This window comes from Notamacropus eugenii, chromosome 4 (genome assembly GCF_028372415.1).
Source record: "Notamacropus eugenii isolate mMacEug1 chromosome 4, mMacEug1.pri_v2, whole genome shotgun sequence".
Lineage (NCBI taxonomy): Eukaryota > Metazoa > Chordata > Mammalia > Diprotodontia > Macropodidae > Notamacropus > Notamacropus eugenii.
The window spans coordinates 153,137,000-153,162,418 of record NC_092875.1 but is presented as its reverse complement, the minus strand read 5'-3'; the positions used below and the strand labels follow the sequence as shown (position 1 = coordinate 153,162,418).

Sequence of the window (25,419 nt, the reverse complement as noted above, 5' to 3'; positions counted from 1 at the left end):
TTTCCAATAGCTAGGGTTCATTTACAAACCAGCTATTGCCCACCCTGCCTACATGCTCCACCAATAGGGTCCCCTATATCCCATCTATGTTTCACAATTCTATCAGTCCTCAGGTATATCCTATCTAAACACAACCGGAAGGATTTTGCTGTTCCGAAGTAGATCAAACCTCTGGGTGCTAGGGGGACTAAAAAAGCTAAAATTTCAAATTATGAGGCTTTAGGAACTATCTTGGATATAGGAAGAGTAGGCCAAAAAAGTGATCACCATACTCTGAAAGAGAACCAGGAAGGGAGAACCAAACCAGGAATGGTAGCACAGGAAAAGTGAGAGGGCACACTGAGAATGAACTCTAGACTCCCATCTAGCCAATCTTGCCCTCCTCATCTAGGATTTTTGGGACAGAGGAATAGAAGTAGACTAAGGACTGAAGAAAGACTGAAGGATGACTAACCTTCTGACCCAGTCCCTAAATCCTAAGGTACCCTATAATTCAATAAAAATTCAATTAAAAAATATTAAGTATCTGTTATGTATAAAACAACGTGCTAAGCACAAAAAGGGACACAAAAAATGAAGATAACCAAGTCTCCATTTTCAAGGTGTTCATAATCAAATAGGAGGAATGTCATGCAAACAAATATAACGCAAAGTAAAATGTGGCAGAGGTGAAAGAAAGCTCTAGTACTGTAATAAAATTTGAAGAAGAAGAAAGCATTTACAATTGGGGCTTGATAATAAACATCTATTAAGTATCTATTATGTACAAGGAAAAAACAGTATGCCATACTTTTGAATAAGAAGACCTGAGTTCAAGTCCTGAATCTAGCTGTATGATCATACACAAGTCAGTATACTTCTCAGAGCTCTCAGGAAGCTTTCCGAGATTATAAACTGCAAATGAGTTTCTATACCAATAATTCCTTCTGCACGTAAAATAGCAGATCCAGGCAAACATTTACAATATATGAAGCACTGTCAAGATGTTGGAAATACAGAGATTACAAGAGATGGTGCTTCCTAGGCAGCTTATAATATAATGGTATGAAAGATGCACAAAAGTAATTATGACACCAGAAAGGAAGAACAAGAAATGTGCTATGAAGCAGTCATATAATTTTCACCCAGGGCAGTGAAGATTTAAAGACTATTTGACATCTGTCTTGGGTCCTGAGGGAAGGGAGGGACTTCAGCAGATGAAAAGATGAGAACACACCCCACAAAAGGAAAGAACAGGATGCAAACCATTGACAGAATAGTACAATTTGTCTAGAAATAGTATAAGATAATGCTAGGAAGTTAGAATGAAGCCAAACACTAAGAGTGTGTAAATGGCAAGAGTCATGAATTTATATACAGCAATAGGAAACCAAAAAAAGTTTTTCCATAGAGTGAAATCAAACTAAAGCAGGTATATGTTCAAAATCATTACAGTCTTGGAGATTTCATAAAGGTAAAAAAGTAGACATATGATTTGGGTTTGTAAGTGCTCAATAATTTTTTGATAATAATACTATTCATTATTTTTTCCAGTCATTTCATCTCTTCCCCTCTTTCATCAATCTCTCCAGGCTTTTAAAATTATTTCTCTCCCAGAATCAATACGTATACATGGTCTGATCTAGCCGCTCATTCCAGCTTTATCCTAAGTACCTTTTCCTCTTCCTCATATCACTGTGATCAATTATTGCTATAAAAACATTGGTAAATTTAAGGCTAATTTAGGTTTTATTTTACCTATGTCTGACAGTTTCCTTTCTGGTTTCATTATAAATGTTTTTGGCCAATATGATTTAGTAGAGTATTCACACAAATCTTTCTGATCTTACCCTCCACCGCCTTTTGGTGTTGTATGAAGCAATACTGTTCATAATTATTCACTATCATATTCTGTAATGTTTTACAAATGAATATGTACACTAGTGGCCTGACTAAGGAATTGAGTGCTGCCTGGGTGGAACAGTTTCTGGGCTCTTTTGACAACTTGTGACAACTGATTTGAAATGATGATGAAGTCAAAACTTTAGCCCAAACCCTATTATTCAACACCAATAGCTTGTTTGAACTACTGTAACTGAATGAAATGTATTCTCCTCTTTATCTTTTCTCCTAACTTGCTATTTATTTTACCCCTTGCTCTAACTAGTCTATGATATGACTGCCCGTAAACAGCTGATTCTGAAATGGCTACTGTAGCTATAACCAGCCATTTCCTGTCTGCTAAGATGCAGCCAATTTCATTTTTGATGATGTGGTTTCATGATTGCTGCATTCAATCCTTTCTCATTCTCTCCTTTTAAAAGTACTTATGCTGTACAAAGTACAAAGTTTTTAAGTAATCTAAAAAACTTTTAAATCAAAATCTCACACCATTTTTTTTCTAACACAGTTTTTACCAGTCTCTGAGTCCATCTTTTCTTTGCAGTTCACAAGTGCCAATGTGTATTGTAACTTAATCTGAAGGCTTCTGTCAGGTTCTTTAAAGAATTTCTCTACTTCTTTATCCTTTACAGTACAGGTTAGCATGTAATCTACAATGATCTTCAAGTTTGTGTTTTTACTTAGACTTATTACGAGTACTACCTAGTAAGATGACCAAATGTCCCATAAGTAGTAGTAGTAGTAAATAGTAATAGATAACATTTTTATAGCACTTTTAGGTTAACAAAGCATTTTTTATATATTGTCCCATTTCAACTTCACAATAATCCCATAGAACAGATGCTGCTGTTATCCTCATTTTACATATGAGGAAATGAGGCTGAGAGGAAAATTTCACACAGCTTGTAACAGAGGAACTCCAGACTTCCTGATGCCAAGTCTAGTGCTTTATCAATGCAATGAAACCAATTCCATTATTTTCACTTTCTAGAAGAACCTGGGAACTTTTCTTCCATTCAAATACAACTTATTTATGTTTGGGTTTCATTTAAAGCAAGAATGCCAATATGAATTTGGTTCAGTTCTTCTAGAAGTATCAACAGTGCCAACGGTTAAATTAATGCTAACAACTAAATTAAATTAATACTATGATTGAGAAGAAAGACAAAGTGAATGGAAGGCAGAATAGCAATGACAAGTATGTAGTAGCAAATGAATGACAGTGTTCAGGTATAAATGGGCAGAGAGTTCAGATGTAATCTAATTCAGAGTGCCTGGAAAATGCTAGGATTAAGTTGCTACCAACAAAACGAAGTGTCTACTACTTCCTAGTTACCTCTCCATATAGCAATTCCATCATTCTGGAGTCACTGTCAGATGTAATAATATATATGGAAGGCACAGTTCTAAGGCCATAGTAGTCTCCCCACAATGAAACCACATGGGAATGGATTCAAGTGAATCAAGAACATGAAAGAAATCAAAATTGAATGTGTGTGGGAACACAACATAAAAAACTATAACTTTTCAATGATGAAAGGACAACATCCAATGGTAAAACAAGGAAAGAAACCCAGTACTCCCCAAACAAAGGAAATATCTTTTCCTCTCACTCCTGTTAGTTCCTTAAAGTACTGCCAAAGAAACTTGCAACCCTAGGATCAGACAAGCTCTTGATTCAAAAAAAAGAGTCTCCTCAGGGAAGCTGAGAGCCCCACAATCAGGGACAGTTCCTGGGATGCAGCAGGTGTTTCAAATTAAAGTTTTCTCCAAGGAAACAGTAGGTAGCCACTACCAAGATGCAACTATTAAAATAGTCATCATTCTGCAAAGAAGTCATCCTCAAGTTCACACCTTCTCTTGCCCTTGATTCCCCCAAGCAAGACAAAAACTGTGATCAAAAGAGGCATCTTAATCAAACAACTGATTTATTAAGCACCTACTAAGAACCAGGCACTGTGCTGTCCTCTGAAGATACAAGTACAAAGTGAATTTACATTCTAATGAGGGAGATAAGGATGGGGAAAAGGGAGGGGTGGGGGTGGGGTGGGTGTGTGTGTGTGTATCTCTATATACACACATATATGTAGCACAAATGTGAAGTTAATAAATACAAACACAAAGAAAGTAGTTAAATATAAAATAGTTTGGCAGGGAAGACACCAGTGATAGAGGAGGAATCAGGAAATGCTTCAAGCAAAAGATAATGCTTAAGTTGCATCTTAAAGGAAAAGAAAGGTTCTGTAGTGTGAAGGTTTGTGTGTCTGTCCTTCTTCTCAAAGAGGACATCATGACATCAAGACGATGACATGACTTGCAGCTGACTTTAATTTGAATGAGGAAGGGCTGTGCAAGGTCACCAACCTCACTTTCTTCTCTGGAGTCATCTGGGTCCAGCAGCCTGATATTCATCAGGAAGACTGGAGATGGCCTAGGATGCAATCTGAGACCCTGGCCCTTTCAGGTTAAAGTCTTATCACATTCTCACTTTGAGTGAGATACACCAATTCAATAGTTACTAAAGGCATGGCTCCTTTAATTTAAAAAAAAACCAAACTAGGAGGGGAAGACCCTCAGGGTTCCTGGGTAAAACAGAAACAATTACTATTTAGTAATTACATGGGTGTGTGTTGCAATAGTTTTGGAGTAGCAATGGGGAATTCTGAAAAACCACAGTGGGTCACATTTCTAGCACAAGATCACAAATTCAGGGCACAGGCAAGTGACCATGACAGAAACGATGTAACAGACCTGAGCTTCTAGATCACAAACTCATCTGCCTCTCCCTCTCCTCTATATAAACTGTTCACCATGACTGAAGAAAATTCCCTCTCTGCATCTAGCCATGGATTCAGTAGCATCCTTTAAGGATCAGAACTTATGTGTCAGCTCCCACAAAAAATTTTTTTTAACTGGAGAGGCACAGGGAGAGAATGCTAGAGAGGGAAGATGGCTGTTAAAAAGGCACAAAGAAGAGGAACGGTGTATGAAAAACAAAGAAGGCCACTTTGGCTGGATCACAGAGTACACTATAAATAATTATTACAAATTATATATGATTTATAATTATATGCAAATTATATAAATAATAAAGAAAAGAGTTATCTAACTTAAAATGCTGTGCCATCATGGAAAGTTTAATGCATTTAGCAATATAAATTTCTTAACTGTTGAATATTGATTTTCTTTGATATGCTCACAGGACATTAAGAGTCCATCAACTTTTCAACCAATAAAACTACAAGGCCAATTATATACATTAACAAATCACATTCAAAATGATAGACTTCTAAAGAAAGATATACTAATACAGTACTAAAAAACAAATTCAACTTATCTGTATCCTAAGTAACTGACATTTTATAGGCATTAAAGTTTGCAAGGTGATTTATATATTTTTTCTCTAAGCCTCACAATTAGAAGGGAGTTATTACAAGTATAATAATACTTTCTTTTGATTCCCATTGTAAAGCTAAGTATATGTGTGTTATTCTTTTGTCTTTCATTCTCAAAGAGGACCATGACAACAAGGAGGTGATACCATGGCATACAAGTGAATTGGATTACACACACACACACACACACACACACACACACACACACACATACATACACACACACAAATACTGTTACAGTAAAGATGTATAAAAGTGACATAGTAATATGGTAACTGCTAATATTAGCTTATATATATAGTACAGACATACATACATATGTACTATATGTACATGTATATTCTGCATTTTGATTCCCATTTTACAGATGCAGACACTGAGGATCAGAGGAATTAAGTGAGCTTCAAATGAACACAAAGGTAATAAATGGCATAGCTGGAAATCCAACCCAGAATTTCTGTCACCAGATCCACTGAATGCTTTTTTCATCCTATCACACTAACTCTCCCTCTCCCTCTCCCATACACACAACATTCCTTCATGCCCTGAACAGGAAAGTCACTCAATAAAAAATAGCTGCTGGATATTCTTACTAAGTAATATTCACTATGCAGAGGCAATCTCACTATTAGAATACAGAGTTAAGGTAATATAACCATCAGCATCACAGAATCACACAATTTCAGATTTGAAAGCATCCTTAGCAATCATCTTCACATAACAAACCCTTTAATAACATGATTTCTTCTGTAAAGCTTGGACTCAGTCAAAAGGCTGCACCCAAGCACCTAGAAGGCCACATGTGGCCTCAAGGCCGCAGATTTCCCACCCCTGAATACTAACCAAAGAACACCCCCTAGATGAGGCACTACCTTCCAAGGCAGCACAATTTACAACTTTCACACAATGTTCCTAATCATTTGAGGCAAAACACAAAAGTCTAATCCTGGCTTCATATAACAGTCCTTCACACCTTTAGACAGATATAGTGACCTATCTGCCCTCTGTGCCCCAAGTCTTCTCTTCTCCATACTAAACATCCCCAATTCCTTCCACTGATCCCCATATGGCACGAACCAATTCTGGATGCCATTCTCCTGATACTCTCTGGCTTATAAAGGTCTTTCCTGAAATGCAGTGCCCAGAACCAGATATAATTTTGCAGATGTAGTTGGACCAAAACAAAGTACAGTAGGACTATCACCTACTTACTCCTGGAAGCTCTAACTCTTTGAATATAATCAAAGATCACATTAGCCATCTTGGCTTCCACATCAAACTGCTGATTCCATATTGAACATATGGTTAACGAAAATCCATAGTATTTTTCAAAGTGCTGCCTAGCCATGTCTCCCTCATCTTGTTCTTATGAAGCTAATTTTTTAACCCAAGTATTTGATTTTATATACATTTCTATTAAAATTAAGTCTTATTAGTCAAATATTCAGCCCTATAGTTTACCTGTCAAGATCCTGGATCCTCATTCTGTCACTCAATAAGTTAAATGCTCCTCCCAGCTCTGTGCCATCTGCAAATTTTAAACTGACATCTACACATTTATACAAGTTACTGACAAAACTTTTAAAATGAAAAGGATCAAACACAGATCCCTGTGGCACTCCAAGTTGACTTCAAGCCACTAATGCCTACTCTAAGCCCAACCATTAAACCTTCATGAGGTCTCTATACAGAAACAAGGACTTCTGAATCTTCGTAGCTGTGTTACTGCCTGTTATTATGTTACTCCCAAAGCTCTCCATCTTTTCCACAAGACTAGAATGACAATTTACCAAGTGTTTTGCTAAAATCTTGGCAAACATTCCCCAATCAATAAATGGTCAAAGAATATAAATAGGCAGTTTTCAGGGGAAGAAATCCAAGCTACCAATAACTGTATAAAAAACATTCCAAATCAACAAGTGGCACAATGAATACAGTGCCAGGTCTGGAGTCAGGAAGACCTGAGTTCAAATCTGGCTTCAGACACTTACCAGCTTGTGACCCTGGACAGTTCACTTAACCCTGTTTGCCTCAGTTTCCTCATCTGCAAAATGATCTAGAGAAGGAAATGGGAAACCACGCCAATAACTTTGCCAAGAAAACCTCAAATGGAGTCACAAAGAATCAGACAAGACTAAAATGACTGAATAACAACAATTAGAGGAAGGCAAATTAAAACAAATCTGAGGTTCATAAGATTGACAAAACTGATAAAGAAGATAACAAATACTAGAAGATCTGTGGGAGAACAGGTACACTGTGAACAGGTACACTGTGATGCTGTGAACTTGTCCAACCATTCTGGAAAACAATTTAGAACTAGGTTCAAAAAGAAAAGGGAAAAAGGAACAATCATATATTAAGTGACTATTACGTGCCAGGCACTGTGCTAAGTGGTTAGCAAGTAACATTTCATTTGGTCCTCACAACAACCCTAGGAGAGAGGTGCTACTATGATCTCTGTCAAACCACTGAGAAAACTGAGACAGAAAAAGGCTCCGTGACTTGCCCAGGGTTACACAGATAATAAATGTTTCAAGCAGGATTTGATTTTGGTCTTCCTGATTCCAAGTTCAGAGCTCTATTTATTGTTACCATTTGGCTGCCTTAAAAAAAAAAAAAGCTATTAAATTGTGTATACCCTTTGACCCTGCAATATTGATACTGTAACATCCCAAAAAGATAAAGAGGAAAATGATCCATACACAAATATTTATAGCAGTTTTATTTCTGTTAAGCAGAATACTGAGGAGAAAGCCATCAATTGGGTAATGGCTGAATAAGTTATGGTATATGAAATCAAATACTGTTGTGTGATCAAATACTATTGTGTATAAGAAATGATGGAAATAAAGGTATCAGAAACATGGGAAGACTTGCATAAGTGAGACTCATAGAGTGGGATAAGCAGAACCAAGATAATAATATATACAATAACTAATATTGTAAAAAAAACATTTTGAGAGGCTTAGAAACTCTGATAACTCAATGCTCAATCATAATTTCAGAGGATACAAGATACCTACACCTCCTGATAGAGCGTACTGAAAAGACATTATTTTAATGGCCAATGTGGACATGTGTTTTGCTTGACTGTGAGAGTGTGTGTGTGTGTGTGTGTGTGTGTGTGTGTGTGTGTGTGTGTGTGTGTGTGTGTGTGTGGAGAGAGACAGAGAGAGAGTGAGAGAGTGAGAGAGAGAGAGAGAGAGAGAGAGAGAGCTGTATTTCTCTTCTGTTCTCATTTGCGGGGGAGTAGGCAAAGTGGGAGGAAGAGAATGCAGACTTGAAAATAAAATAAGATTTAATTTTTAAAATCTAGGCAAACTCTATCTCCCTAATTTTCTCAAAAAAAAAAGTAAGTTTGTCTGGAAGACTCTGCTCTTAATGAAGCCATACTGCCTCTGATGTCAGTAAATCTACTTTTCTTACAGGGATTTCAGTAGCCCTTAACTGGTAAATGCTAGATAGTTCCTGAGTAACTATATAATCTTTAGGTAAATAACATCCAACAATCTCTTCGTATTTGAGTTTCTCCATCTGTAACATGAGAATTCTACTGACTGTAACCCCAGCAATAGAAAAGTGATAGCAGTAAAACTCAGAACATGCATTCTTAGGAACATACTCTTACAATTTCTACGAGAATGGGAGAGGTAACCTTTCTGAGCTCATAGCTCCAGATAGTAAGAAAGTATTGCTTAATCTGATTAGGGTAAACTAGAATTAGGGTAGCAGCAACTGGACAGTTACATTATAATTTCTTAAGAAAGTCAACCACACGTAAGGAATATTGACAGGACATTAGAAGTCTGAGTAAAGCCTTGATCTCTTTACCTGGGTGCCATACATGACACACAAAATACAATGCTAGGCACCATTCTCTAGAGATGGAAAATCTACCTTGGGGAAAAGAAGATCAACTGATATCCACAAAATGAGTATTAAACTTAATCTGGAACAAAGCTTTATCATCATTTAATCCCTAGTTCTACTGCATGCAGTGCATGTGGACTGTGAAGTAATATGGGTCACAACTGTAGACCACAACGAATCTCCATACACCATAACAATGATAAATGGTAAGGAGATTCAACTTTCTATCTCTAGAGCCTAGAAGAATATCTTATGCAAAATATTTAATCAAAGTTTTCTAACCCTTGGTTCCTTTAAATGTTAAGATAGAAATTCTGATTGCATGAATTACCATTAAAATAGGCAGTTTTCCCACAACATAAACTACACCAGGGAAACATGCAACACAAGGTCTAGAGTCTAGACTGTACCCTCTTCCATATCTGCATCCTGTAGCTCCCTAATCTTCACACTACGCTAACAATGAGGGCTAAAACAGACTAACACGTACCCTCACCCAATAGGCATAGGCTCAAGATGCCAACTGGAGTTTCAGGGAGATGTGTTTTAGCTGTTAAAAAAAAAAAAGAGGTGGATTTAACAGATCTAGAAGTAATAGACTATAATCAGGTGGCCTCAGGAGGAGCAAGCCCGTGTTTTGGCAGCTTTGCCCAACAGTAGCTTTTTCTATAGATCCAGGGCTTCTTCTCAACATTAAGACTTTTTCTTAACTCATATCCATACCCTTACTTTCAGGAGAAGGCCTCACAAGCTTTACAAAAAAAAGACTAGGTCAATGTGGTGGATCCCTTAGGTCCTCTCATCTTGACTTCAACATATTGTCTCTATATCTTTTTCTCTCTCCTCACCTCTCCTGCTTCACTCAGCATATCTAAGGATCCTTGAAATGGAGCTATGTTGAAACCTGGACAAATAAAAGAACTGTGCAAATAAGAGAGTTGTAGGGTCAGTTGAGGCTGGTGCCAAGTGAAACCTTACATCATCCATGTCTCACTCCATGTGTGGGTATACCTTAAGGCTCTATCCTGAACCTTCTTTCCTGCTCTCTCTACACTAACTCAATGATCTTACCAGCTCCCACAGGTAAAACTCTAAATTGACAACTATGTAATAACTAGTCCTGGTCTCTTCTCCTGACTACAATGCTACATCACCAACTACCTACTCAACATTTTCATCAGGATGCTTCACAGGAAATCTCATACTTAAAACATCCAAAATCAGTATCTTTCCCCCTAAACTTCCCCTCTTCCTAAATTCTCTGCTTTTGCTAAGAGCCTGACAGTCCTTCCAAACACCTAGGTCAACAACTTCTGAATCATCTACCATTCTTCTCCCTCCCTTTCCCTGTCATATCTGATCAGTTGTCAAATCTTATAGATTCTATCTCTACATCTCTTACAAATGTCCCTTTTCTCTCTACTCACAAGGCCCTATCCTAGATCAAAAAAAAAAAAAAAACCGGACTGATGAAACATCCTCTTGCCTTGAGAGGCAGCTGGGTAGCACAGTGGATAGAGCTCTAGGCCTATAGTCAGAAAGAACTGAGTTCAGAACTAGCTGTATAATTCTGAGCAAGTCACTGAACCTTTGTATGCCTCAGTTTTCTCAACTGTAAAATGGAGATTGCAATAGCACCTCTCTCCCAGGGTTGTTTTAAGGATCAAATGAGATGAAGTGTATAAAGCACAATGTCAGGCACATAGCAGAATAGTAGACACTCAATAAATGTTTCCTTCTTTCCCTCCTTCCTTCCCAATACATCTTCCTACAGTTTCTCCCTCTCCAATGCACCCTGCACATGGCTGCCACATTAATATTCCTAAAGCATAGGTCTGACCATGTGTTCAAGAAGCTCCAGTGACCTTGAACTCCAAGGGCCTCCTCTTCCCTTTTTTTTTTTTTTAAGATAAAAATCCCCTTGTTTGGCACTTAAAGCTCTTCACAATCTGACTCTCATCAACCTTTCCAGGCTATAATACACACACATTATTCCACTTGCCAAAGTGACCTGCATTCTATTTCTTAAAGAACACATTCTAGCTTGGGTTTCACTAGCTTTGCACGTGTCCATCCCCTTTTCCTTAAGTGCCCTCCTTCCTCACCTCCATCTTTTACTATACCCCTAGCTTCCTTCAAAGCTCAGTGCAAACACCACCTCTTACAGAAAGTTTAGAAATATTCCACTTCCCTTACTGTAGAGCCTCTACACCCCCCAAAAATATTACCTTGCATTTAGTTTACATTTAATTTTCTATGTGCTTATTAGCTATCCACATAGACACACACTACATTTTCCCCAATAGAATGTAAGCCACTTTGGAGAAGAGGCTGTTTTTGTCATCATATCTCCAAAGCCTAACCCGGTACGTAACATGCTCTTAAGGCATTTATTATGCTTTTTGGATGGAAGACAGAAGAATACTCATTTGTTTGATACTTGTCTTACCAATCTCGCCTGTCCACCTAACTCATATAGCTGACTTCCTTTCTGATAGTTGGTAGCCATCATACCTACAAGAGAAAAGGTTCTGGGCTTTACAATAACATAAGCATGTTAAGTACTAAATTTGAAATCCTAAGGCCTTGCATTCCAATCCCAACTCTGCTTCTTAGGGCCTGAGGAATCTTGGAAATATTTCTCACTCTTTATGTAGGCTTCAGTTGTTGCTGTTATTGTTTTTGGTAAAATGAATTCCCTTCCATCTCTTAATCCTCTGATCCAATGAAATTCTTGGGTTTATAATTGGGAATTCAAGTCAATAAAAGTGTGACAATAAACTGGCCCTTCCTACCACCTATCCCAACAGATTACTGGTGAATAAATGAATAAATAAAAGCATAAAATTAATTACCTGACTCATTTTATTCACTTTAGTGATAAAAAAAAAAAAAAACTTGGAAAAGGAAATTTTTTATTCTGAATAGTGCAAGGTAAAAGAAAATGAAAAAGTTTTTCCATAGCACAGTCTCTATCCAATCCATCAAGCAATCTCCTCCAACCATGTCTTTTATTACTCTCTTTGTCCTTCCTGTCAAGCCTTAAGTGGTTAAAAAAGAAAGAACCTGGCTGTCCTATCCTTCATTTGCAATTATGAGTTAACTTCAAAATCTGCCGGATTCATTTAATTATTAGTACAGTAATATGCAGAGAACCCATCTAAGAAAACAAACACAGTGCTCAGATAAGGGCTGTTTCAGAAATAATGGAAGTCTTGTCTTTTCCATTCTGTCATAACCCTTTTTCCTAAGGATGGGCCTTTTGCCCAGAAATTCACTAAGATTTTAATTTCCTGGCAAAATGCCTTCACAGAAGGGAAACTGGGATTTTTCTCATCTTCCCTCATACTTAAAGTCTTTCATTATTTTTTCCCAATTTCTCTTCCTATGGACCAAACGGAATATGAGATGGTTCCTATGTTTCGCCCCCTTTTTTTAAACCAGTTTACAAAGGAAATAAATGGATGCTACAACCTATACTTAGGTCCCAGATATTCACAGCATTCACTTTTTAAACACAGAAATTTTTAGAAAACCATTACATTTCATCTAAAATACATGAGTACATTTAAAATAAATTTAATCCATCACTCTATGGCTATCTGGAGTAAGTGCTATAAAGAAACCTCTTATTTTTTTATTTTAGAAAATAGAATTACATTAGTGAATAGAACTTGATCTCCCAAATCAGTTGTTTTTAAGTATGTAAGACAAGATAGGCAGGAGGTAAACTTGAGAGAGAAAAAAATCCCTGAAATCTGATAGCTCAACATTTTGTCACTAGCAGTGTGTTACCTATCCCAGATTCTTTCCTTTCTTATATCTTTCTAGTTTAAGGAAACCAGAAACTAGGCCAGCTGAGAAATTTAAAAAGAAGGAAGAAGATAATGGCAGGACACTTGTGGGTCAAGGTACACCCAGAAAAAGTTCCTAAGAGGATGGAAACAAAAGCTGTTCCAGTGAATGCTTAACTGGCTTCTATTACCTAATTCGTACTCATCCATGCTCAAATGCTGGCTCAAACCTGGAAATGTACTATGAGAGAAGAGCAGGGGGAAAATGGTTAATATAAAAAGTTCAAAATTTTGAGGTAGTTATCTTTCTTTGTGTTGTGTTCTCTGTAAAGAAGTCACACAACCCCAAGGACTTCATTGATGTCTCCATTTATAAAGACTGAAAATAATAAGACATCTGTCTACATAAATCCATAGGCAATTTCTGAAACCATCCTCCTGCAGATGTACAGACTAATTTATCTTCCCCTCACTTTCCCCTGCCAATCACCCCCCTACCAACCTGAAGCCATACATGATAGAAAATAAGCCAGAAAAATAGTTTCAGCTTCTGCACACCTATGAGTCACCTTCTTCATTAGGCAAATCTATCTTGTGTTTAAGTGCTATAAAACACCATCACTTTACCTCCCTCAAGATTAGACGAGTATGCAAAAATCACTACCTGGAAACCTCTATACCAGAAACTCAATAAACAAATTAGTAAAATTTATTTGAAAAACACAAATAAAACATTTTAAAAACACACAGCTTTGTAAAGCAGTAATTATCTTTCATTTCCCTTTGCTTTACGAAAACAGGCAGAGAACAGTGTCCATTCTTCCTTCATTACCTCACTCCTCCCCCAAATGAGGTACAAGATTGTCAGCTACAATCCAGCACAGGACCTAAGCTTCCCGAGTAGAGTTTTGCAATGAGAGTAAGCCATCCTAGACAAATGAAAAGGGAGAAAGAGTAAAATACTTTCTAACAATGTTTGCCATTTTAAATGACTTTGTAGGTAATCAAATTAACAATATAAATTAATTTGTGGACATCAAAACGCCCAACCCCATTGCCTAAACTCCTGATTGTTCTTTCTTCATTTCTTTTCAGATGATGACTTCCAAAGAATCCAAATGCAGAAATTTCATAACATAAAGATCATTTCAAAGAATATTAGTTTAAAAGCATAGATTTAGAGCTAGAAGCAACCTTAAAATTTATCTAGTCCAGGGACTCTTAACCATTTTTGTGCCATAGACCCCTTTGGCACTCTGATGGACCCCTCCCTTCTCAGAACAATGTTTTTAAATTCATAAAATAAAGTATATGGGATAATAAAGGAAACCAATTACACTGAAATATAATTATCAAAATATTTTTTTAAGTGCATGGATCCCATGTTGAGAATCCCTAATCTAGTCCACATCCTTCTTTTGCAAATAAGAAAAGTGAGACCCAGCAAAAGTAAATGGTTTACCCAAGTTCATAATTAGTAGTAAGGGGCAGAGTCAGGATTTGAACCGAAGTGTTTAGACTCTAGAACCAATTATCTGCCCACTACGCTATACCACATTTATGCCCAGGTACTTGTTACATTAAGTTTAAATTTTCTCAAGCACAAAAACAATATGGCCAAATTACCCCCCAAAAAAATGTGAATGAATTTCAGTCAATCAATAATCATTTATTAAGTTCCTACTATGTGTCAGGTACTGTACTAAGTACTCAGGATACAGAAAAAGGCCAAAGATAATTCCTACCCTCAAGGAGTTTACAATCTAAAGGTGGAGACAATATGCAAACAAATGTATATTAAACCACTTACAGATTAAGTAGGAAGTAAAGAGATCCCTTACCAAGTGCCAAGAACAATGCTAATCTCTAGGGATATAAAAAGAGAAAGTGCCTACCTTCAAGGAATTTGAATTCTAATAGGGGAAAACTAGACCCAAAGGGGAGAAGAGACTAGGGAAAGGAATTTTGTTCTGGGAAAATGGAAGCAGGGGGATTTACAAGAAAGTTGGCATGGTTTGGTGACCTGAGTGGATAGTTAGATTCAACGTGAAGCTGAAGTATGATCATGGTGGAATCCAAGGGCAAGTTCTCCAAAGGTGAGTGGACTGACTTCCCCAAGGACTTCGGGGACATGAATTCAGGATGACCAAGAGATGAAGGTCCAAGACTCAGATCCAATGTTCAGGGTGCTGGTCCAAGTGGGCAGGAAGAAGTCAGCAATGGCATTGAAGATAAAATGACATAGGTAGATAGGAAGCTGAAATACCAACCCTATCATCCCCAGAAGCAACTCCACACACACACACACACACACACACACACACACACATACACACACACAGAAAAATTAAATATTAGGGTAGAGAATGGAATTATATTTTGAACATAACAATAACCCCAGCCTGAGATTCACAAATCCACAAAAAATGGTAGCTACAGATTTCTCTAACTTTAATAACTGTGTGTTGAACTGAAAAGGAATGTTGCCTAAGGAGAGTAAGCTGTTTCTGTGTAACTACAAACATTTCAATAGCCAAAAACATTCAATCTTTCATCTTCCTTCACATATCTGGTATCATGTAGACTTAGAGTTTACCTGAAGCCTTCCCTCTTTGATGTATGTACCCTAATGAGTAAAATTATTATTGTTAAGTACTCTCTGTAACTTTCATTCCTGCAAAGTGGTCTGACAAGATAAACTGCTCTCTCCCTTGATACAGCTTGGAAAGGTTGAACATAACACATACTTGAATATATATAGTATGGATATAGTGACCCTTCTATTTGTATTATTATTATTATTATAGGCACACATAACACACAAAAATGGATGCAGTCTTCATGGCATTATACTGACTCTAAGGGGAAGTAAACCCTCTGTACTACTACACTTAAGATTCAACATCTTTCTTCCCAAAGATGTGATTTTGTTGATTCTACCTTCAGCCCTTCAATGAAAGATGAACTATACAAGGGGTAGTTCAAAATAAAAAGAAGAAATAATGGATCTTATAAAGAGAGAAAAATTAATAAGGGAGTTCCTATCAAGCTAGTGTCAATTTTCATTTTCAATGGAACAGACCAGGCAGGGAGGCAGCAAAAGATGAAGCTAATCCCATAGCAGCTTCCGCTTCCCCGCTTCTCCAACAACAGACTGATCTGGAAGGCAAATGGGCAAATTTGCCCAGTGACCTACAAAATAACCTGCACTTATGTTTTGACTTATAAACTCTACACTATCAATGAAGAAATTTGTTCTGCCCCCTTCTAGGAAGCAATGCAGGCCCACTACAAATACTAGGTTAACAGTAGCAATACTGGTTCTTTTAGCATTCCCATAATTACTTTTATGTATTAAATCTGACTGTAAAATACAAGTATTTAAGGTGATATGTGGATACAGGGGACACAAGAAAAAATACAGTGAGGCTAATAAAGTTTTAAGTGACTTGCTGAAATTCAAATATAAGGGCTGAAAAGGAACCAGAAAACAGAAAGGCCAAGTTTGCTGATTCTTAATACTCCATGCACAAGAAAATATAAAATCTGGTGACCTAAAGTGAAAGTACCATGATATTGAAATTTCATACCAAACAAATGGTAGAGAAACTAGGAAATACAAATCTTCATAACTCTAGCCAGCTTTTTTGTTTGTTTCCCCACTGTGTCCAGTTTATAAATAACTGATTTAATAATTTAACCTTTGCCAATAGTTCATAAAAAGTATCTAAAATGAGTAATAGGAAAATTACTTAACAGATACTTACAACTTTCAACTACAGTAGGCCCTTGAATTTACCATTTAACAATCTCAACCACTTCTTGAAAAAGAGATAAATGAGTTCCTTTCGGAACTGAACGCCAAATTCAACCGTCTTTTGTTGATCCTCATTCTCTCTGATGTCACTGCAGTCTTTGATCATGCTGATCACCACCTCTTCCCTGATTCTCCCTTCTTTCTAGGTTTTCAGGGCACCACTCTCTCCTGGTTCTCCTCTGACCTATGTGACCACTTCTCAGTCACCATTGCTGGATCTTCAACCAGATTGTTCCCTCTAACCATAGGTGTCCTTCAAGGTTCTATTCTAGGCACTTTTCTACCTCTATACTATTTCACTTGATGACCTCAGGTCCCAAGAATTTAATAATCATCTCTATATCTCATCTCTATCCTATCCAACCTCTCCACTAATTTCCAATCTCATATCTCCAGTTGCTTTTCTCCACTTCACATCTCAAAATGGATGTTCAGTAGACATTTTAAATGCAACATGTCCAAAACTGAACTCATCATCTTTTCCCCTAAACCTTCACCTCTTCCAAACTTCATTACTGTTGTTTAGGGCAACACCATCCTCCCAGTCCTTAGCCTCACGACCATGAAGTCATCCTGAATTCCTCACTATCTCTCTCTACCACCCCCTATTTAGCCTGCTGCCAAGGCCTGCTGGTTTCACTTTTGCAATTATCTCTCATATATACCCCCTTCTCTCCTCTAATACTGCCCCCAATATGGTGCAGCCCTCATCACATCATGCCTAACTAGTGCAAAAGCCTGCTGGTCGGTCTGCCTCTTATTTGAATACCACAGAAGTGAATTTGAGTTTTCAAAGCCTATATTAGCTCTGGCAAGTCTTACTGAGCTTCAAGGACAGACTGTGTGATTGATGTACAGGTAGATTTTGCTGTCTGAGAAACAACCCTGTTCAATTCAATGAGGCTCACTGCCAGCTGGCAAAACAGTGATAAATTTTTCATTCACAAAGACTGTGGGGAAAAAATTCTGAAAGACCACTAAGTGACAGAGTGTTTGTGGTCTACAGTAGTAGGTTCCAAATCTGAGAATGCTAGAGCTGGAAGAGAACTCAAAAAACTATCTATTCCAACTACTTCATTTTGCAAACTGGAGAACAGAGGAAAAAATCAATTTTTAAAAGTTACACAGTTATGTCAGAGTAGAGCCAGAGATGGAATTCATGCTGACAAAAACTAGTTTTGGGGGGAAATAATCTGGTACTGTGAGGAAGCTGAATCAGAGGACTCAGCTCGGGTGCTACTTCCTCTGTGAAGCCTCTCCTGATATCTCCTGATATCTCCTGCTAGAACTCTCTCCCTCCTCATTTCACTTCACTTATTTTTGCATATATTGTAAGCCCCCAATAAAATCTAAGTTCCTTAAAGGTAGGAACTGTTTCACCTTTGTCTTTGTATGCCCAGTGCCTAAAAGAATGCCTTACAAGTAGTAGGAACTTAATAAATATTTTTAATTTTTCTGCATTAGAGGAGGTAGTGTACAGGATAACAGAATGTTAGAATGAGAAAGACATTTAGAGAACATCTAATCTAACCCCTACAGTTTTACAGATGAGGAAACTGTGGTCAAGAGAGTAGAAGTGATTTGCCAAACTGAGGCCACACTGCTGACAAGAGCTAAAACCAGGGCTGGAACCTGTTTTCCAACTCTAAGTTGGGTACATTTGACAGGGAAATTACTGAAGTAATCTTGAAATGGTAACTGGGACTGGACTAAAGAGGGCCTGGATGAAAAGAAATAAACCAATTCCAATTCATCGCAAAAAACAACAACAACAACAATCACCACCATCTTGTGCTTAGCAGATCTTTGAAGAACTGACAGCACTTGGTGATGATCTGGCCAAAGTACACATATCCAGGAAATACCAGACTAAGAGAAAGGAATTAGAGTTGTAGATTTGGAAATCATTAGCAAATCACTGACTGTGTATGAGGGAATGAGTGCTAAAGTAATGCCCCAAGAGGGATAAAAAAGAAAGTCCAGGACAGACAATTAGGAATCTGGAAGAAGAAAAATCAAAGGAGCTGCAAAAGCAATACTAAGGTAGGAGAACCAGGAAACTACAATGTCACAAACTAAAATAAATCCAAAAGAGACAAGAATTTCAAAGAAGTAGACAATAATGCCACATGCAACAAAAATATCCTAATTGAACACTGAAAAATAAAACCCAACAAAATCTACCTACTAAAATCCAGTATTTTCACGCTCCTTTGCCAACACAGTTTAGGGCTTTCTGTTCGTAATCCTACTGCCCTGCTTACTTTATAACTGTTTAATAGTTATCCCAGGATTTCAAATACTATCTATGTTTAGCTATCAATTATGGACCTCAGTTTCCTCATCTGTAAAATGAGGTCAGCTTAAATGACCTTTAAAGTCCCTTTCCAGCTCCAGCACTTCACCACTTTCAACATAATTCTATACATCTTCACCTGAAATCTCACATTCATCATGTCAAATTCAGCACAAACAGTTCATCTTTGTCCACAATGCTTCTCTTCAAAACATTCCTTACCTAACTACAAAAAAAATCACCATTGTTCAAAAACAATATCAACAAAAACTAAAGTCTTATTCAGGTGACACTGGATTCTCAAAGGTTATGCTAGCACAGGGTAAACTTTGGCAGGTTTTACCAAGCTGGAAAGTTTTCAGAAATGTGGGCCTATTTTAGACAAATTAGTTAAATTTGATGAAGCTTACCCCCAAAATGTTGGACCCCAGGTGATGAAGATTTTGACTCAAGGAGGATGAGCTCTGTTATCAGTGGAACAGACTGAATTATCTCCTGATTTAATAGCCAATCATCACTTAAACCCAGGACCAATACTTTTTTCCACAGTACTTTTCATTCCTTCACATTCACTGATAGTTCTTGTCAATATTACTTTTGCAAACTATTTTTGGTTGCCTTCCTACCACTCACCTTCAAAGCACTCATAAAAGTTATTTTGTTCTTCCAAAATCAACTTCAAATTAACTACATTCTTAATCTAGTCATTTCTCTGCCTTCCATCATTCCTTACTTGCTCTTCATTCTAAACATTTGTTTCTTCCTATTCTGATTTATGTGAAAGAATGTACATTTGTTCCTTTTTTAGTTACAGCCTGCCCCTATACACCTGCCATCATGGAATCCAAGAGTTGGAAAGGGACCTAAAAGGCCAGCCATACAGCCCAACCCATAGATAATCAAGAATTTCCTCCACCACATTCAGTCAGTATTGGCAAGAACAGAAATTTTGAATTAAAGGTTTAAAAATTTGAGTTCTAGTCTCACCTCTACCACTAATTAGCTGCATAATCCTGGGTAAATTATAGTCTCTCTTGCCTCAGTTTCCTCATATGTCAAATGGAAGATGTATCATTTATCTTTCTTTCCTCAAAAGACCCATATAACAACCAAATGTTGTTCTTAAGGTATACCAAGATGGGGAAAATGTGCAATATTTATTATCATTATCTTTTCCCTCAAGAAGTCCTTCCAGACCAATTTGACTCTTAAGATAAATAAAAACTGAGACTGCTAGACAAATGCAAAGACAACTATGAAAAGTATAAACCATCATAAAAATTACCTCTTTGACACCCTCTCCCCTCCCCCATTTCCCCAGTATAAACTGTTTTCTCCCAGGGCTCTTTCTGTAATTTAGCCTAAAAACCCATTGGACGGGGGATTCATCTTTTTTTTCACCTGTTAACATCTGTATACTTCTGATAACATATCCTAATCTTATCTGGGGTGATAGCCTTTATTTAACAAAGGGAAAAAAGAAATAGAAAAGCTCTCCTTCTGTTCAGGTTTCCAGGATGAGCTCATCAGATTATTTCAGCAATGCTACTTTATTCTTTATTCCAAATGAAAAAAATATAACGTCAGCTTTCTCCAGTTAACATTAAATTTGATTCCCCACTGCATACAGTCAGCTTGCACTATTCAAAAAGCTAGAAGGAAATGTAGCTAATGGCTTCTGTTTCAAGTGAACTGATATTAAGTACCTTTTAGGGACTTTTTTTTTTACCTGAACAGATGGTTTCCAGGCCTCAAGGCTCACATGTCTAATGTATACAAGTCATAACAGCTCCTAAAATGTCAACCTTCTTTAATTAGCCCAGGCTCTTGAATATAACACCTTTTATCTCAAAGATCTCTAAGTATCTAAAAACATGAACTCTTTGATCTCTGAAATGCCTCTTTTGGTGAAGAAGATTAGAATCTTTATTTTATAATATTTTTTCCAAAATTAAAATCTTGGTTACAAGTTTTATTTAACAACTAGCAAGTTTCTTCATCCTCTTCTGAAACTGATGCTTATAACCAGTGGATCTGCTTTAATCACATACCCATTCAAAACCACTTACAATACACATTGCTATATTTGCAATACAAATACCACAGTATATTCCAAGAGCTGACCATAAATAAAAGGCAGTAGTAAGGCAACTGGCTTGACATGCTCAGAGGAAAACTCAAAACCTAGAAAGAGAGAGAGATTAAAAAAGAAAAAACTCTTGATTCTAATTTTGGACTGTCTGTCTAGGAGCCAGAAGTACCCATGAGTTCCTCAAGAACACCTGTCAAGGAAGCATTTGCACAGGAGGGTTTTCGGAGGTCTGGCTCTATTAATATTCAATTCCTTAAACTGGGCACGAACAAGTCAGCTTAAGCCTGGTCTTCCTAACGACGGGGTGAAGTTGCCAAAGACTTTTCCACCAGCCAGTGTCATCAGCCCTCCATAACTTTTTGCTGCTGCTGCTGCCGCCGAGACCCTGTTTTGGGGAGTCCATGCGCACCCATGCCATGCTTGAGAAAGGGGGGAGAAGGGAGGTGGTACTTATGGGGAGGTGGTTCGGCTTTCCGACGGGAAACTGAGTCACACTCTCTCTCACTCACACACACACACACACACACACACACACACTCTCTCTCCAGGTCCCCAGTCGGCCCGGCACCCACACACGCCCACACCCACACCCACACGCCCACACACACCGGAATGGACCCAGCTCAGGCCGGGCTCCACCGGCCGGGCCTAGCAGCCCCCGGCCCTCCCCCGCGCCGGCCCCAGCCCGCGCCTCCTCGCCCGGGCCCGGCGGCGGGGGCGCGCGCGGCTCCTCACCTCTTGGGCGCCGTCGGTTGCTCCATTGCCCGGGGCGCAGGGGAGGGAGGGGGGGAGGACGGGCCACCGACCGTCCCGGGCAACGGGGAACCTCTGCGGGGAAACTCCGAGAAACTCGGACCAACTTTGCCGTCACTCCGCGGCGGATCCTCCACCTCCTCCTGCCCCGCAGGCGGCTCCCGCGTCCTGCCCCGCCCCCCAGGCCCGCCCCCAGGCCCGCCCCCTCCCTGGGCCCGGGACGCCGCCGAGCGCCGCCGCCGCCCAGCCCAGCCCGGCTGTCCCTTGGAGCCGATCTCGCGCGGTGTTGGGAGGACGAGGACTAGGAAAAACGGAGCTCCCTAGTGTGGAGCAGCCCGAGGCCGCCTCGCTCCGCCGGAAACCCGGAGGGAGCAGCACGTGCCGGGCCACGCGCTTCCCCTCCCCACCCCCCGAGCGCGCGCCCTTCCCCCGCCGCGCGCCCCCCTGCCCCCCCCTCCCCGCCCGGGATCCGAGCCGCCCCACCCCCACCCCTGCGGACTTCCCCCAGGCCGGCGGGAGGGCTCAGTGGCGCGGGCATGGAGCGCGGGACCGAGAGTCAAGAAGAGCCGAGGTCACCTATTGCCCGAGACGCTGACCAGCTGTGTGATGACCCCGAGCAAGTCCAGCTCCTTCATTGTGACCCTGAGAAAGTCACTTATAAGAACTCAGCCTCGGTTATGGCACGTGTCCTGCGGGGCTGTGAAGATCGAACGAGATGACAGACGCGCAGTCAATCTGCTGGCACTTATGAAGTGTCTACCACGTGCCGCGTGCCGCGCTACGCGCCGCTTTGGAGTCATTGCAAAGGGCTTCGGCCGTGGAGCCAGAGAGGCCCCTTCGTGGGCAGAGCGGTGGAAGGGTCACGGCTGGAGGGCTCTCTGTGTGCCTTGGCCAACCAGTCGTCACGTACTTATTAATCACCTTCTGTGAGCCAGGTGCCGGGATCTGGGGGCTACACGTGCAATACAGAGGATGGAGCCGGCCCTACTCTCGCTTCCATTTCAGTGGGTTCAGCCCTGAGCCTCCTAGGGCTGCGTCTCCTCATCTGTAAAAGGAGAGGAGTTGGACCAGGCAGCTCAGAGATCCTTCCTAGTGCTCAGGCTAGGATACGGGAAAAGAGAGAGCCTTGGTGCAGTCTTACGCAAGGAGGACCTTTGGGGACACCCTGTGTTCTCCAGCCAGTGGGTCTGTGAACACCAGGTGTGAATTCAAGCCATGCCTTCCTACTGTCTTTGAGATGCTTTCCTGTGATTAACTTTGAGTTATATTTTCATAGACTGGTATTACATTTGATAGACCTCTTTTCGTGCATTTAAAGAGTAGCTGCAAATTCTTATTTTTACTGACTTGTACTTTCCAATAGAGACCGGTGTAGGAGAAAGAACACCTGACTGGGGGTCAACTGGTTTGGCCATTTACTATCTGCCTGACCTTGGGCAAATCACTTAAACTCTCAAGACTTCAGTTAGTCTGTGTGTAAAATAAGGCAGTTTAAACTAGTTGATCTCCAAGATCCCTTCCAGCCCTGGGTCCTGTGTCTCTATGACAACAATCAAGCAAGCATTAACTCTTACTTTTTAGAGAATCATTAATTTACTGTTGGGAAAGAATGTCAATGCCTAGCACTAAAATAAGGAATCTCCAGTGTGTGGGTCCTGCTTCAGTCATCTGACCTTTCCCATCCCTTGTATATGCTTGCGATTCTACGTATACAATGTTTCACATCAAACTCTCAATATAGAGCTGTTAATCGTATTACCAGGTTACAGTTACCTGGGGAAATGTAACCAAGTTTCTTGATTTGTATTACAATGGGAGAATGCACCTATGATTTCAATGTTATAGGGAATTTCAAAGCAGATCTCTACTCCTTCTCTGTAGTTTCTAGTATTAGCATCCTAGAGCATAGAACAATTATATCCATGCCCTTGCCCATAGATGAAAGCTGTGTGACAAACCCAAGTCTTCCTCTGTTTTGTATCCACAATATCGCAGTGCCTCTCATGGAACTAAGTTTCTTGGTTTGTGTTGGATATGAAGTAGATATATTTATATAGGTTTGGGATAGGACTGAATATGAAGGAATTATGAATTAAAAAGGTTAAGCCAAAAGATAATTAGCCCAAATCCATATGCAGTAGATTTCTTCTTCTTCATTTCTAATTTTGCTCTTCTTTATTAATTAGGAACTCATTTAATAAGCATCAGCAATACATAATTTATTTCCTTGCTATGACTTTTTCCTTAAGCTTAGTGGTTTTAAACTTTCCCCTTGTGCAACCTATGATTATTTTTCTTATGTTATAACCTATGTTGTTTGCAGAAGTGGCAGGGGAGAGGGGGGAATGACAGTAGATTAAAATGTTAGACCTGGGGTCAGGAAGACCCAGGTTCAAATCCATCCCCAGGTCCTTAACAGCTACATCACCCTAGGAAAGTCACTTAATCTCTGTTGATCTCAGTTTTCTCATTGGTAAAATGGGAATAATATTACAGGATTGTTTCATTGTGTGGATCAAATGAGATAATATTTAGTAAATATTCAGCAAACTTTAAAGCCTTTTGTAAATGTCATTATTTATTTTAAGTTATATGAAGATGGGGCTGGAGAACATGAAATTTGAAAATTAAGCTTGGGTTCTATATGAACAGCTTAATTTTTAGAAAACATCTTGTTTCCTAATCTAATATTTCAAAAATGGCACAAAATTCATAGAATATTCTAGAGAATTTTTAGATCTAAAGCAATGAACAGCAGGTCTAAGCATTGAACAGAATAAAAGATTTCTAGAGGTAGCAGCATCTTGTCCAATCCACTTAGGTTTTTAAGTATTAGAAGAAATCCAAAACCATTTTCTTCTGGGTTTAGAATACTTTCATATAACTATTCAGAATAGCTATCTGCCTTACCATAACCTTCACATGAATGGTATAGGGCTTCCCTTCACAACCATGTTTCCCCCTTAGACCATTAAACTTTGAACTCCTTTCTTTGAAAATCTACTGGTTCAAGGAACAAGTAGTAATTTCCAGGGGACCAGCACTAACAACTGGGGAATCAAGAGAGGCTTTCACTAAGGATTCTAAGAAGTGGAGAAAAGTGGGAGTGTATTCCAGCAATGGAGGATAGCCAAGGCACAAAAGTGGGAGACAGAGTCTTATGTAATGAGAAATCACAAGGATTCCAGTTTGGTTAAAGTGTAGACTGTGGAGCATGTACAGAAGGAAAATGATGTCCAATAAGCCTGAATACAAAGATCATCATCACCAGTATCATTACCTGCAGCCACTAAGAGATGAATTCTTTGGTCCTGACACCTCATTTTTTAAATTGAAGCTAACTTAGACAAAAAGCTTACTGAATTGAAGAGAGAGAGAGAGAATTTTTTTTACTCAAATCAAAATGACCTTTTGAACTCAGTGTTGAATGAAAGACTGTGGTTTTATGTTTCTTATTCACTTCATTTTTGAAACCCTGAATCAGCATTTGGACAACTCCATTTGCAAATGGCCTTCTT

At 39.1% G+C, this 25,419-nt stretch overlaps 1 protein-coding gene across 16 annotated transcripts in view; it reads right to left on the bottom strand.

Annotated features, from left to right (window-relative positions):
* The window catches only part of STK3 (serine/threonine kinase 3), a 548,351-nt gene that overhangs the window by 498,676 nt on the left and 24,256 nt on the right, over nucleotides 1–25,419 (bottom strand). For 2 of the 16 annotated variants that reach the window (XM_072603414.1, XM_072603420.1), the window contains exon 1: nucleotides 21,884–22,101. The exons of 10 other annotated variants lie outside the window; for them this stretch is intronic. In XM_072603414.1, coding sequence (XP_072459515.1) covers nucleotides 21,884–21,909 — 26 coding nt within the window. In that variant the 5' untranslated portion in view covers nucleotides 21,910–22,101. Of the gene's footprint in view, nucleotides 1–13,775; nucleotides 13,889–21,883; nucleotides 22,102–22,477; nucleotides 24,461–25,419 lie in introns of those variants that run through there. 4 more of the 16 variants (XM_072603410.1, XM_072603413.1, XM_072603424.1 and 1 more) reach the window with 4 other exon arrangements.